We start from the raw sequence: 13,010 nt of genomic DNA, 5'->3' as shown, positions 1-13,010 counted from the left end.
GTAGGCACATTTCTTATTATGGTTAAGCACATAATTATTATTATGAGGATCATACACTTATATTCATCGACTCTCTGCGTAGTTTGTATCTAAGACGGTGCCAACTGCTAGAATAAACTACTAAGGGTTACTTCAAAAATTAAAGTCGATGGTTTCGGTATAACGGGTATTCAAATCGGTTACGCATACTTGGGGGTTTTAGAGTGTTGGGACAATAAGGGTATTGACTTGAATCAATTTCTATGCGTTGAGTATTTGAGTAGCTTCGTATTTTTCGAACGTGTGGGGTTTTGCATTTATCGTTTGGGAGCAAAAAAAATTTTTTATGGCTCAAGAGAATGGAAGAAATTGAAATAACTACGGAATTATAAAGATAAGACTTGAAATTCCATAAATATTCTTTATTGAATTAGAAAAACATTACAAGGAAGGGAAATAAACTAAAAGGAAAGGAAATAAACTAAAAGGAAATAAAACTAAAGCAAGTAATACGACTCCCCCAGACTTAGATGATGCAGTGTCCTCAATGCATGAGAACTACTCCTCAGTGTTGCGGTTGCGAGAACTGCTTGCGCCTCTTGTACGAACACGGCGACGTCTATCAGAAGGAGAGCCATTAACACGAATGTTAAGATCATGCAAATATGTAGCAATTTCAGTGTATTGACCTTCGTTCCTAATAGCATAGTCACGGTGCTCTTGTTGCATCTCTCGAATGAGCCTTATTGTTTCAGTTTGATTTGTCTGCATAGCTTGAACGAGTTGATCTTGTCGTTGAATTGCAGCATACATGGCTTCAAGAGTGATAGGCGGAGGGTTGTTTTGAGGAGGTTGGATGACATCATCTTGCCCTTGGTTGAGTTCTTCTTCATTTGCATCCATAGGTTCATTAGGATGTTCAGGTTGGTTGTCTTGAGGATTGTCTTCAATAAGCCTCCAACGCTGAACATAACGGATGTTGATTCTTTCAGGGCATGGAAGGATTATATGAGGAATAAGAACTTTGTTGACGACCAAAGTGTATCGGCCATCATGGCGGGGTGAAACCAAGTGGGAATCACGGCAATAAGTGAGGTCGAGTGATTGAGCAGGTAGCATGAGATGAGAGAGGGAGAGGAGATCATCACCAAGACCTAAAGCACATGCCAAGGTGGTAATAAGTCCGCCAAACAAAAAGGGGTTTGTAGCGGGGGCGTTGACACAGCCTTGGATATGTTGGAGCATAAAAGGTGCGGCATTGAAACGGATATTGTTAAGCGCACAGTAGAGGAAAAATAGTTCGTGTTGGTTTACCTTATGGTTGTTGGATCTCGCAAAAATAGTGTGCCCCAAAACACGTTGAAAATAACGTATGGCGGGGTTTTGAATGTGAGAAGCATGTAGAGCCCTCCAACCGGTAGGAATTTCGCCAGTAAGATTAAACCAAAATTCGAAAGCTAATTCTTCCCAAGGTCGACCATTGAGTTCTTGAAATATAGTACGGAGAGCATTTGGTGTAGTATTAAAATGCAAGTACGTAGCCACTTCTTCTTGATCCAGAGTAAATTCACGGTTGAACATCCGAAATTGGATGCTACCGGTTGAGAGTGGTTGATTAGAAGGAGTGTCGTAGGTGAAAGAGCTCAAGAACTCTAAGACGAGCGGCTCGTAAGTAGGTACGGGTTCGGTACAAAGATGGTGTAGGCTAGATTTGGTGAGTAAACGGGTGACACCATCAATGAGACCCAAAGTTTCTAGACATTCGGTGTTCACAAATTTTGTGGGAACAACCGAACGTTCATAGAAGGCGATGTATTTTGTTCGTTGAGCATCATTATCGTCTTCTCGGAAAATAATATTTGAAAGGTCGGGAGGTGGTCTCTCAGGACGCACACTACGGATGATTGAACGTGGAGGCATGGTGAGTTTGAAAATGGAAAATAGAAATGAGAGTAGAATGGTAGAAAATGGTATGAAGGTTGTGAAAAGTAAGAGTGGTGGTGGTGTGGTTTTATAGTGAGGTTTGAGAATGGTGTGGTTAATGTAGAATTAAAATGGATTAATGGTGGTGTTTGAAGTTTGAATGGAATAGAGAAATGGGAAATGATGTAGAGTTAAAGAGGTGAATGATGGAGGATGAATGATGTTTATGATGTTTAAATGGAATAAATAGGGGAAGAATGAGGAAGAATGAATTTTGAAATTCAAATTCAAAATTCAAAAAGTGGAGTAAAGAGATTCTGCGTGGTCAAACTTGCAGACTGCTGCCCTTGGGAAGACGCGCGTCTCAGGCAGCCAGTCTGCTGGGGAACAGGCATGGAGACGGGCGTCTCCTGTCCTTTGCATGCAGAGGCTGGTCCCATAGAGGTGGAGACGTGCGTCTCCTAGCCTAGGGACATGCCCATTTCGCATGTGGTGCTGTAGTCACGTGCTGACAGATACAAAATTATGAGAATAGCATAGATGGGACATGTGATGTTACTATAAACAGCTAAATACCAGACTGAGTGAGTTATATGCATTCATGAATATATATAGCAGTCAGACAGCAGAATATTATAACACAGCAGCAGTAATGAATAAAATATTACATTTAAAATTAAACCGGTACCGAGTGTTGACATGAGCAGAATGTAAAAGTGCAGAAAGGTGAAAATCTAAACTAGGAATAGAAATTGCTAAAACTAGAAATAAAATCTAATAATCTAAACGGTAACATCTAGCCACGTCTATTGTTGTGCACATTAGAATAAATGGGTTTGAAAACTTCGTCGAATTGGGCATTAACGGTGTCGATGAAATCGAAGAAATGCATTTGCAAAGTGTGTAGCTCGTTGCGCACATGTTGTACATCTTGTTGCAGTGCAGTGATGGCTTGCTCGTGTGCGTTCAGATTAGGCATTCTTTGATTCATCGATGCGGTGGATGCAGCGGGTTGTTGTGCCTCGAGCTTGACATCAGTCATATCAACAGTGTAATCATCAGCAGAATCTTCAGAAGGAGTTTCAGGCTCATACTCAGGTATAGGTACATCTTCAGAAAGAGGTTCATAATCAGGAATGGGTTCATCTTCAGGATTAGGGTCATAGTATCCAGGAGGAGTGTTAGGCTCAGATTCTGATACGTGCATTTCCTCATCAAAATGCTCATAAGCTTGAGGGGTTTCAGGTGAGGGTTCTCTCTCAGGAATCTGACCATAGTAAAGCCAGTTAGCAGGGTTGTGCACACTCGTCCTTGGACTCGGTAAGGTGAACTGATCCAATACTTTGTTATCAATGAGTAAATCAAACTGATCAGGTCCAAGGTTACCGATGATACCTCGGTTAAAGCAGAAATGAATGTCCATAGAATTGTGGGAACCAAGAGGTGTCAATCTAAGCAAAGGTACTCTCATTCCTATAGCATTGGCAATCATAGTGACAAATCCGCCGATCCTAATAGGTGAAACTTCGTCTTGCGTGATGCGCTCGAAGTTTGTTAGCATGAATGCGATGGCATTGAACGGGCGATTCTGAGAGGAGCAGAACATGATGAATAACTCTTCTCTAGAAACTTCAGTGACATTATCGGGTTTACCAAAGATGTAGTGAGCAATGATCTTATGGAAGTATCTGAAAGCGGGGTTATGGATGTTCTCAGATTGGAATTCGTTCTCTTCAGGGTTGTCGTTTCCAGTGATCTTGCCCCAATATCGTTCCAACTCCCAGTACGCAAGGCTGTCTTCAGCTACTCGGGTGTATGCATCTGATCCATGAGGTAGCTCTAGCATTTCAGCAAAGTCTCGGATGCAAAAATTAAATTCCATACCAAAGAGTCTAAAGAGAATGACTCCTTTTCTCAGTCCTTGTCCACAGTTAGGAAGATAGGTCAGGGAGCTCAAGAATTCCAGAGTGAGCTTCCGGTAGGTACTAAACTTGCGGAACAGGTGAGAACCAGTCCAACCAATTTGGTTTAGCAGGTGTAGAACGCTTTCTTCGATACCAAGTCTTACCATAGTCGGTTGGTGGGGGTAGCAAGTCAAATCCATTTGTCTTTCAGCCAGCTTATCAAATCTTGCTTCTTCTCCTCTACCACGGAACACAACTTCCATATTATCGACTTCTTGCATCTTAGTTAGTAGTTAAGAAAAACCTAGAAGTTGAAAATATTAAGATTAAGTTAGAACTAGGCTATTGTTGATTTAAAAATAAAAATGAAATAAAATTAAGTAACAAGTTATAATAATAAATATAATTATAAAAAGAAAATATTTTCTCGATTTAAGATAGCAGTTATAATTATAGTAATTATTATAAAATGTAGGAAAAATATAAAGATGTAGAAAAACTAAAATAGTTCAAAATAGAATCGAAAATTAAAAATTTAAAATAAAATAAAAAATAGGATAGTAAAAGAAATAGAAATAAAAATAATTGTGGGTTGTCTCCCACCAAGCGCTTTGTTTTATGTCGTAAGCTCGACGATTTTAGAAATAGAAAACTATTTTTTCGAAAGAGCGGGCAGCTCGTCAAGTTTAAAAAGTTCGATGTTTTCATCGTGTTCAAGATGATGGTAATACTTAAGACGTTGCCCATTTACGACAAAAGGTTTGACGGTTTCTCCTTTGATTTCAATCGCTCCACTCGGAAATATGTTAGTTATTTCGAAAGGACTGGACCATCTAGATCGTAACTTACCAGGAAATAATTTTAGTCTCGAATTAAATAAAAGTACTTTATCGCCTATGCTAAAAATTTTCCTAGATATACGCTTGTCGTGCCATCTTTTTGTTCTCTCTTTATAGATTTTGGCGTTTTCGTAAGCGTCTTGTCTAAGTTCTTCCAATTCGTTTATGTCCAGAAGTCGTTTCTCACCAGCGGCAGTGTAGTTTAGGTTTAAATTCTTAATGGCCCAATAGGCTTTATGTTCTAACTCTACCGGGAGGTGGCATAATTTTCCATAAACGAGTTTGAAAGGAGTTGTTCCAATTGGAGTTTTGAAAGCTGTTCTATAAGCCCATAAAGCTTCGTTTAGCTTGGTTGACCAATCTTTTCTAGATATAGCAACAGTTTTCTCCAATATTTGTTTTATTTCGCGGTTAGATACTTCTACTTGTCCGCTTGTTTGTGGATGGTACGGTGTAGCTATTCGATGATTTACTCCATATTTTCGAAGGAGTTTCTCAAGTATCCTTGAAATGAAGTGGGACCCACCATCGCTAATTACCAGTCTTGGCACACCGAACCTAGGAAAGATGACGTTTTTGAAGAGTTTGATAACTACTCGTGTATCGTTTGTAGGAGAAGCAATAGCTTCTATCCATTTCGAAACGTAATCGACAGCTACGAGTATATATTGATTTCCAAACGACGATGGAAACGGACCCATGAAGTCTATTCCCCAGACGTCAAATATTTCTACTTCTAGAATGCCCTTTTGAGGCATTTCGTCACGTCTCGAAATATTTCCGGTTCGTTGGCATCTATCACAGCTTAATACAGCAAAATAAACGTCTTTCCACAGGTTGGGCCAGAAGAGTCCAGATTGAAGGATTTTGGCGCAGGTTCTAGATGTGCTATGGTGTCCTCCACACGGTGCAGAATGACAGTGTGTTATTATGCTTCTTATTTCTTCCTCGGGTACACAACGTCTAAAGATTCCATCGGGGCCTCTTTTGAACAGGAGCGGGTCGTCCCAATAGTAATGTTTTAGGTCATGGAAGAATTTCTTCTTCTGTTGGTAGCTTAGATCAGGAGGAAGTACACCAGCAGCTAGGTAGTTTACAAAATCTGCATACCAAGGTGTGTCGGAGTGGGCTAAAGCTATTTCTGCGAAGGTGTTGGTTTCAGCGATTGAATGGTATGGTTCTAATTCATTGGCTTCTAACTGAGCGATGAGTCTTTCGTAGGGGAAATCATCGTCAACTGGTACTTGTTCGGGTTTCAGATTTTCTAGTCGAGAAAGATGATCTGCTACGACATTTTCAGTTCCTTTTTTGTCTTTAATTTCCAGATCGAACTCTTGTAATAACAGGATCCATCTCAACAGTTTCGGTTTGGCGTCCTTCTTGGTTAGGAGGTACCTAATGGCGGCGTGGTCAGTGTATATGATAATTTTGGCTCCTACCAGGTAAGAACGGAACTTATCTAATGCGAATACCACGGCTAATAATTCCTTTTCCGTCGTGGCATAATTCATCTGAGCTTCGTCTAGGGTTCTACTTGCATAGTATATGACATGTAGTTTCTTATCCTTTCTTTGCCCTAGAACGGCTCCTACAGCATAATCACTTGCGTCACATATTATTTCGAAAGGTTCATTCCAGTCGGGCGGTTGCATAATCGGCGCAGAGATTAGTGCTCGTTTAAGCGTATGGAATGCTTCAGTGCATTTATCAGTAAAAATAAATTCGGCGTCTTTCATTAGTAATTCGGTTAAGGGTTTGGTTATTTTAGAGAAATCCTTAATGAAACGTCGGTAAAAACCAGCGTGTCCCAGAAAACTTCTTATTTCTCTAACAGTTTTGGGAGGTTGAAGGTTTTCGATAATCTCGATTTTTGCTTTATCTACTTCGATCCCTCTATCAGATACGATGTGTCCAAGTACAATTCCTTGTCGAACCGTGAAATGGCATTTTTCCCAATTAAGGACTAGGTTTACGCTTACGCATCGTTTAAGTACCAATTCAAGGTTCTCTAAGCATTTTTCAAAACTTCTCCCACAGACCGAGAAGTCGTCCATAAAGACCTCCATTATTCCATCCAGGAAGTCGGCAAATATTGCCATCATGCATCTTTGGAAGGTCGCGGGTGCATTGCAAAGTCCAAAGGGCATTCGCCTATAAGCGAAAGTACCATAAGGACAGGTAAACGTGGTCTTCTCTTGGTCGTCAGGGTGGATAGGAATTTGGAAGAATCCGGAGTATCCATCTAGATAACAGAAATGTGAGTGTTTAGCTAGGCGTTCGAGAATTTTATCTATGAATGGTAATGGGAAGTGGTCTTTTCGGGTGGCTTTGTTTAGCTTCCTATAGTCGATGCACATTCTCCATCCAGTTTGGGTACGTTGTGCTACAGATTCGCCTTTTGCGTTAGTAATTACAGTAACTCCTCCTTTCTTTGGTACGACATGAACAGGGCTAACCCACTTTCTATCGGATATAGGATATATTATTCCGGCTTCAAGCAGTTTTTGGATTTCCTTTTTAACCGCATCGCTCATAATTGGATTTATTCGTCTTTGATGTTCCCTAGAGGTTTTACTATCGTCTTCGAGCATAATGCGGTGCATACACAGAGAAGGGCTTATACCTTTCAGATCTGATATGTTATATCCTAAAGCGGTCAGGTATTTTCTTAGGACATTAAGTAATTTTTCAGTCTCGGTTCGTCCTAAGTTGGCATTCACTATAACTGGTCGGTTTAGTTCTTCGTCTAGAAATTCGTATCTAAGATCGGTAGGTAGTGTTTTCAGCTCTATAGCAGGTTTCTTAGGTCCAGGTATAGGATCGGGAGTTAAAGCTAAGCATTCACTCAGGTGGTCATCTTGATATTCCTCACGCCAGTTGTCATCTTCAAAAATTGGCGGCATAGGAATTCTTAGGATCTCAGTTTCCTTATTCGGTTCGGATTTTATTTCATTGACACACTCGTCGATTATGTCGGCAGAGCAGCATGTGTCAATTATAGAAGGTGCTTTTAAGAATTGGGAAAGGATAAATTCTATTTTCTCCTCTCCTACTTCGAAAGTGAGTTTTCCTCGCTTGACATCTATAATTGCACCGGCGGTTGCTAAGAACGGTCTTCCTAGTATGATCGGGATGTTAGAATCTTCTTGGATATCCATTATGATGAAGTCAGTTGGGATGTAGAATTGACCTACACGAACAGGGATATTTTCTAACATTCCTACAGGGTATTTAACTGAATGGTCAGCTAGTTGAAGAGACATTCTCGTTGACTTAAGCTCACCTAGATTTAACTTCTTACAGGTTGAAAGAGGCATCAGACTAACACTGGTTCCTAAGTCGCACAGGGCTTTCTCTATAATGGTCTTTCCTATTACGCAAGGTATAGAGAAACTACCAGGGTCTTTCAGTTTAGGAGGCATGTTATTCTGGATGATAGCGCTACACTCAGCGGTAAGTGTTACAGTTTCGTTATCCTCGAGTTTCTTTTTGTTTGATAGGATTTCTTTCAAGAATTTAGCGTATGAAGGCATTTCAGTTATGGCTTCTGTGAATGGTATGGTTATGTTTAGTTGTTTCAGAAGTTCTACAAATCTTTTAAATTGCACTTCGGTTTTTGATTTAGCTAATCTCTGAGGGTAAGGAATTGGTGGCTTATAAGGTGGTGGTGGAACGTAAGGTTTCTCTTTTTCAGGTTCCACTTCGTTATTGTTCTCATTAGTCTTAGCAGTTTGGTCATCAGTTGATGTCTTTTGGGTTTCCTTTGGCTCTTGTTGTGACACGGGTACGTTTTGAGTTCTAGGATCAATGGGTCCATCGTAATTCGTTCCACTTCGCAATGTTATCGCGTTCGCATGTCCTTTAGGATTAGGTTGTGGTTGAGCAGGAAACGTGCCAGCAGGGGCAGCAGTAGGTGCTTGTTGTTGGGCTACTTGTGAGATTTGAGTTTCTAGCATTTTGTTATGAGTAGCTAAGGCATCTACTTTGTTCGATAGTTGTTTTAGTTGCTCGCTGTTGTGGATGTTTTGGTTTAGGAAGTCTTTATTGGTTTGTTGTTGGGAAGGTATGAATTTCTCCATCATGATTTCTAGATTCGACTTCCTAGGGGTATTTTGAGCAGCTTCAGGCGCTTTTTGATAGCCAGGTGGTACAGCGGGAGCTTGTCCAGGCGCGTACAACGCGTTGTTGTTCTTATAAGAAAAGTTCGGGTGGTTTTTCCATCCAGGGTTGTACGTGTTAGAATAAGGGTTTCCTTGAGCATAGTTTACTTGATCATACGGGACTCCAGTCAAGAGTTGACACTCAGCAACTACATGTCCAGTTAAACCACAAATCTCGCAGTTAGGTGCTACAGCAGCGGCGGTGGCTGAAGGAGTGATGGTTAAATTTTCGATCTTTTGAGTTAAAGCGTCTACTTTAGCGTTAACGCGGTCTATACCACTTACTTCGTACATTCCTCCTTTGGTTTGGGTTTTCTCTAGAGCGGCTCGTTCTCCACCCCATTGGTAATGGTTTTGTGCCATGTTCTCTATGAGTTTGTATGCTTCATCATGGGGTTTGTCCATTAATGCTCCGCCAGCAGCGGCATCTATAATCATTTTAGTGTTATATAGAAGACCACCATAGAAAGTATGGATGATCAGCCATGGTTCGAGTCCATGATGAGGGCATAGTCTAAGCATGTCCTTGTAACGTTCCCAAGCTTCGAAGAGTGATTCGTTGTCCTTCTGGGTAAATCCATTGATTTGCCCTCTTAGCATAGCAGTTTTGCTAGGTGGAAAGTATCTTGCTAAGAATACTCTCTTCAATTCGTCTCATGTGGTTATGGAATTAGAAGGCAGGGATTGAAGCCACGCTCTAGCTCTATCTCTTAAGGAGAAAGGAAAGAGACGTAATCGAATAGCTTCGGGATTGACGTTGTTAGCTTTGACAGTGTCGGCATATTGCACGAACACAGATAAATGAAGGTTGGGGTCGTCTGCAGGGCTTCTAGAGAATTGATTTTGTTGAACAGCTTGGACCAATGAAGGTTTCAGTTCGAAATTGTTTGCCTCGATCGCGGGAGGTGCGATACTTGAGTGTGGTTCAACGCGCGAAGGAGCAGCATAGTCTCTAAGAGGACGAATATTAGCCATCTCTAACTTCGGGGTGATTTGATTAATTTGATCAGTAAAAGTCAATTCCTGATTAATCGGAATTGGTGCTACTTCGGGAAGATTGCGAGCTCGACGTTTGACGTTAATGAAACGTTCGATCTCGTTAATTCGTTGTATTAAATCTCCTCCTTGTGAACGAGTATTTGGCATACAATCATTCAGAAAGAAAAGAAAGAATTGCCCTAGTCTCTACGGTGTAACAATGAGTTACGATATCGACTTAAATAGTCCCCGGCAACGGCGCCAAAAACTTGATCGCGACTATACGTGTCTATTAATCTGATGACTGCAAGTGCACAGTCGTGTCGTGTAGTTTTAAAAGATATCGAATCCACAGGGACTATGAATCGATCTACCGTTATCTAAGGTTACTATGTAAAGCTAAGGCTACTAATAATTTGATTGTTCTTAAGGGAGAGTGATTGTGAATAATAAGAAATATAATAATAAACAGACATCGGTATGTATTTCGTTTAACTTAAGGTGATCCGAAGTTCCATTGGCTGATGGTAATTCAATTAAAAATCTTTACTAATTCAATTGGTTAAAAATCCTCGTCTCAAACTTTCGCTCTGTTGATTTAGATTACTATCCTAATCCTAATGTACGCTTTCGCCATCCCATTAGATTTTAGAAAAGCTTTTTGGAAACAACGTAATTAATAAAATGCCTGTTTTACGAAGTTGTTATCTATTTAAATCTCCTAATCTCAAACTTTCGCTCTGTTGACTCGGAACATGCTAATATCCCTAACGTACGCTTTCGCCATCCCGCTCGAGTGTAAAAACAATTTTTGAAAATAAATAAGTTCTAATTAGTTTTAATGTCCTATGTCTACTATCCAGTTAAAGATCTCAAACTTTCGCTCTATTGATTTTAACCTTTGACCGTCTTAACCCCTCAAACTTTCGCTCTATTGGTTTTAAGACTTACTAATTAAATTAGACATATAAACCAAAAACAGGTGATAGTTAATAAAACATAATTAAGCCAATTTATTTCGGATCCCACAGTTAACTTACTCTACATACCGATACCTTAGCTATCTAGCCAGACATATTAATACGGTTAAGCATGCATAAACTAATTTGGCTTATAATAAAAGGCATGTTAAAAGGCATATAATATATCATGCAAATCAATATATAAATAAGGCGGTAAATATTAAACCTGAATTAAATAAATGGCAAGTAAATCTTCAAGTATCGAACTTCCACCACAGGTTGGCTGGATCGTTCTTCGGAATTTAAACGGACAGAAAATAAAACAAGGGAATAAAAGCGATAAATCTAACGTAAGGCTAGATTTATAAAAAGTTCACAACAATTTCCGGTGTAGAAATCGTTGTGAGAAAATAAGTGTTTGAATGAAAGCAGAATGAAAAATATGGTTCGCGGTACAATTTCGGCAGCACTTCGTTGGCAGGAAATCGGACCCTTTGGAAGTGAGGTAGCAGGTTCTATTTATAGGGGAGGTTTTGCTGTGACGTTGCGTGAAAAGAGGAACTCAGCAGACTTGGACTTGGAGACGTGCGTCTCCGATTCTTGGGGAAGTTCTGTTGAATGACTTGAGACGTGCGTCTCAAGTGGAGTAAAAGTAGGAGGAGCTGGAGACAGGTGTCTCCACTCTGGTGACGTGGCGTAGAACATTGGAGACGTGCGTCTCCATGTGCTGGCAAGGTTTTGGGCCACGCGCCTTTGGTTCCTTTGTGGGCTGAATTGTCTCTTTTTGGCCTTTGGGTCTTATTTGCACCCCTCTTTCACTTCAGCACTCCTTTTTCATCTTTTAGGCACAAATAGTGGTCATTTTAACTCCATTTCTTCTCCTTTTCACAAATAGTCATAATAAGAGTGTAAAACCTGAAACAAAGCAAATACTCGCGTAATATCATAATAAATTAACATAATAAACGGAAAATGCTATAAATATCTACGGATTTCAAGCTAAATATACGATATAAAATCGTGTTATCAGTCTAGAAGCTGACAATGTTCCATGATCTGTAAAAGATCCAGAATAAGTTTAGAGACCACAAAGAATGAGACAAATATCTAGAAGGTTCTTTAGAGTTTGACATGTTACGTGATACTGAAATATACTCTGAAGGCGAAGTTACTCAGTGTTCCATGTTAGTAGACTGTGAACCTGTGAATACAGAAGAAGCACTCAAGAAGAAAGTTTAATTGAAGGCCATGAAAGAAGAACTTGAGACTATAGAAAGAAAAAAAACTTAGGAGTTGACTAAGCTTCCAAAGGAGAAAAAATCCATCAACGTTAGATGGGTTTTCAAGGTGAAGTTGAAGTCAGGTGGATCAATTGGCAAACATAAATCAAGGTTTGTAGCTAGAGGTTTTCTTCGGAAACCTGAGCTAGATTGTTTTGAGGTGTTTTCACCTATAGATAGACATGAAACAATCAGGTTGGTGATTGCTATAGTTGCTAATAGGGATTAGTCTATGATACATCTGGATGTTAAATTTTCATTTTTGAGCGATCATTTACAAGAAGAAGTTTATGTGTCACAAATTCCTGAATTTAAGAAAAATAATCAGCGAGGGATGGTGTACAAGTTGCATAAAGCCTAGTATGGGTTGAAGCAAGCTCCCAGAGCGTGGAAATTGAACATTGATTCGTTTTTCAAGAAGCAGAGGTTTCAGAAATGTGAGATGGAATATGGTGTTTATATTCAACATACTTCTGAAGGCAATATGATTATGGTAGGTCTTTATGTTGATGACATATTGCTGACAGGGAGTTGCTCTTATGAGATAGTCAAGTTCAAGAAGGTGCTGATGAATGAATTTGAGATTACTGACCTAGAAAAGTTGATATACTTTCTAGGGATGGAGGTTTTGTACTCTAAGAAGGGTATCATTCTGCATCAGCTGAAATATGAGCTTGAGCTTCTGAAGAGATACAAGCTGACAAATTATAAGTCTGCAGTCACACCTGCTGAGATGAATCACAAATTGGATTCTGATGCTGAGGGTGATGATGTGGATGCTACTACTTTCAAACAGTTAGTAGGCTCGCTGAGATATCTTTCTAATACCAGACATGACATTTGTTACGCAGTTGAAATGGTGAGTAGGTTTATGAACGAACTAAAGTGGTCACATTATCAAGTTGTTGTTAGGATTTTGAGGTATATTAAGGGGACTCTGAAGTTTGGAGTTATGTTTCCTTCTGGAGATGAATGTGAGTCATAA

At 39.8% G+C, this 13,010-nt stretch overlaps 1 protein-coding gene and 1 non-coding gene across 2 annotated transcripts; both read left to right on the top strand.

Annotated features, from left to right (window-relative positions):
- The first annotated feature begins 9,298 nt into the window (after nucleotides 1-9,298).
- On the top strand, nucleotides 9,299-9,405 carry LOC131645392 (small nucleolar RNA R71). Its single transcript, XR_009297017.1, has one exon. It is a non-coding gene; the product is annotated as a small nucleolar RNA R71 (small nucleolar RNA).
- Nucleotides 9,406-12,467: 3,062 nt separating this feature from the next.
- On the top strand, nucleotides 12,468-13,010 carry LOC131656715 (uncharacterized mitochondrial protein AtMg00810-like). The gene has a single exon (XM_058926349.1). It carries the CDS (start codon nucleotides 12,468-12,470, stop codon nucleotides 13,008-13,010), a length of 543 nt encoding a protein of 180 aa, XP_058782332.1.

Source organism: Vicia villosa, linkage group LG1 (genome assembly GCF_029867415.1).
Source record: "Vicia villosa cultivar HV-30 ecotype Madison, WI linkage group LG1, Vvil1.0, whole genome shotgun sequence".
In the NCBI taxonomy this organism is placed as follows: domain Eukaryota; kingdom Viridiplantae; phylum Streptophyta; class Magnoliopsida; order Fabales; family Fabaceae; genus Vicia; species Vicia villosa.
The sequence above is the reverse complement of the archived record's forward strand: the minus strand, read 5'-3'. Positions and strand labels throughout refer to the sequence as shown.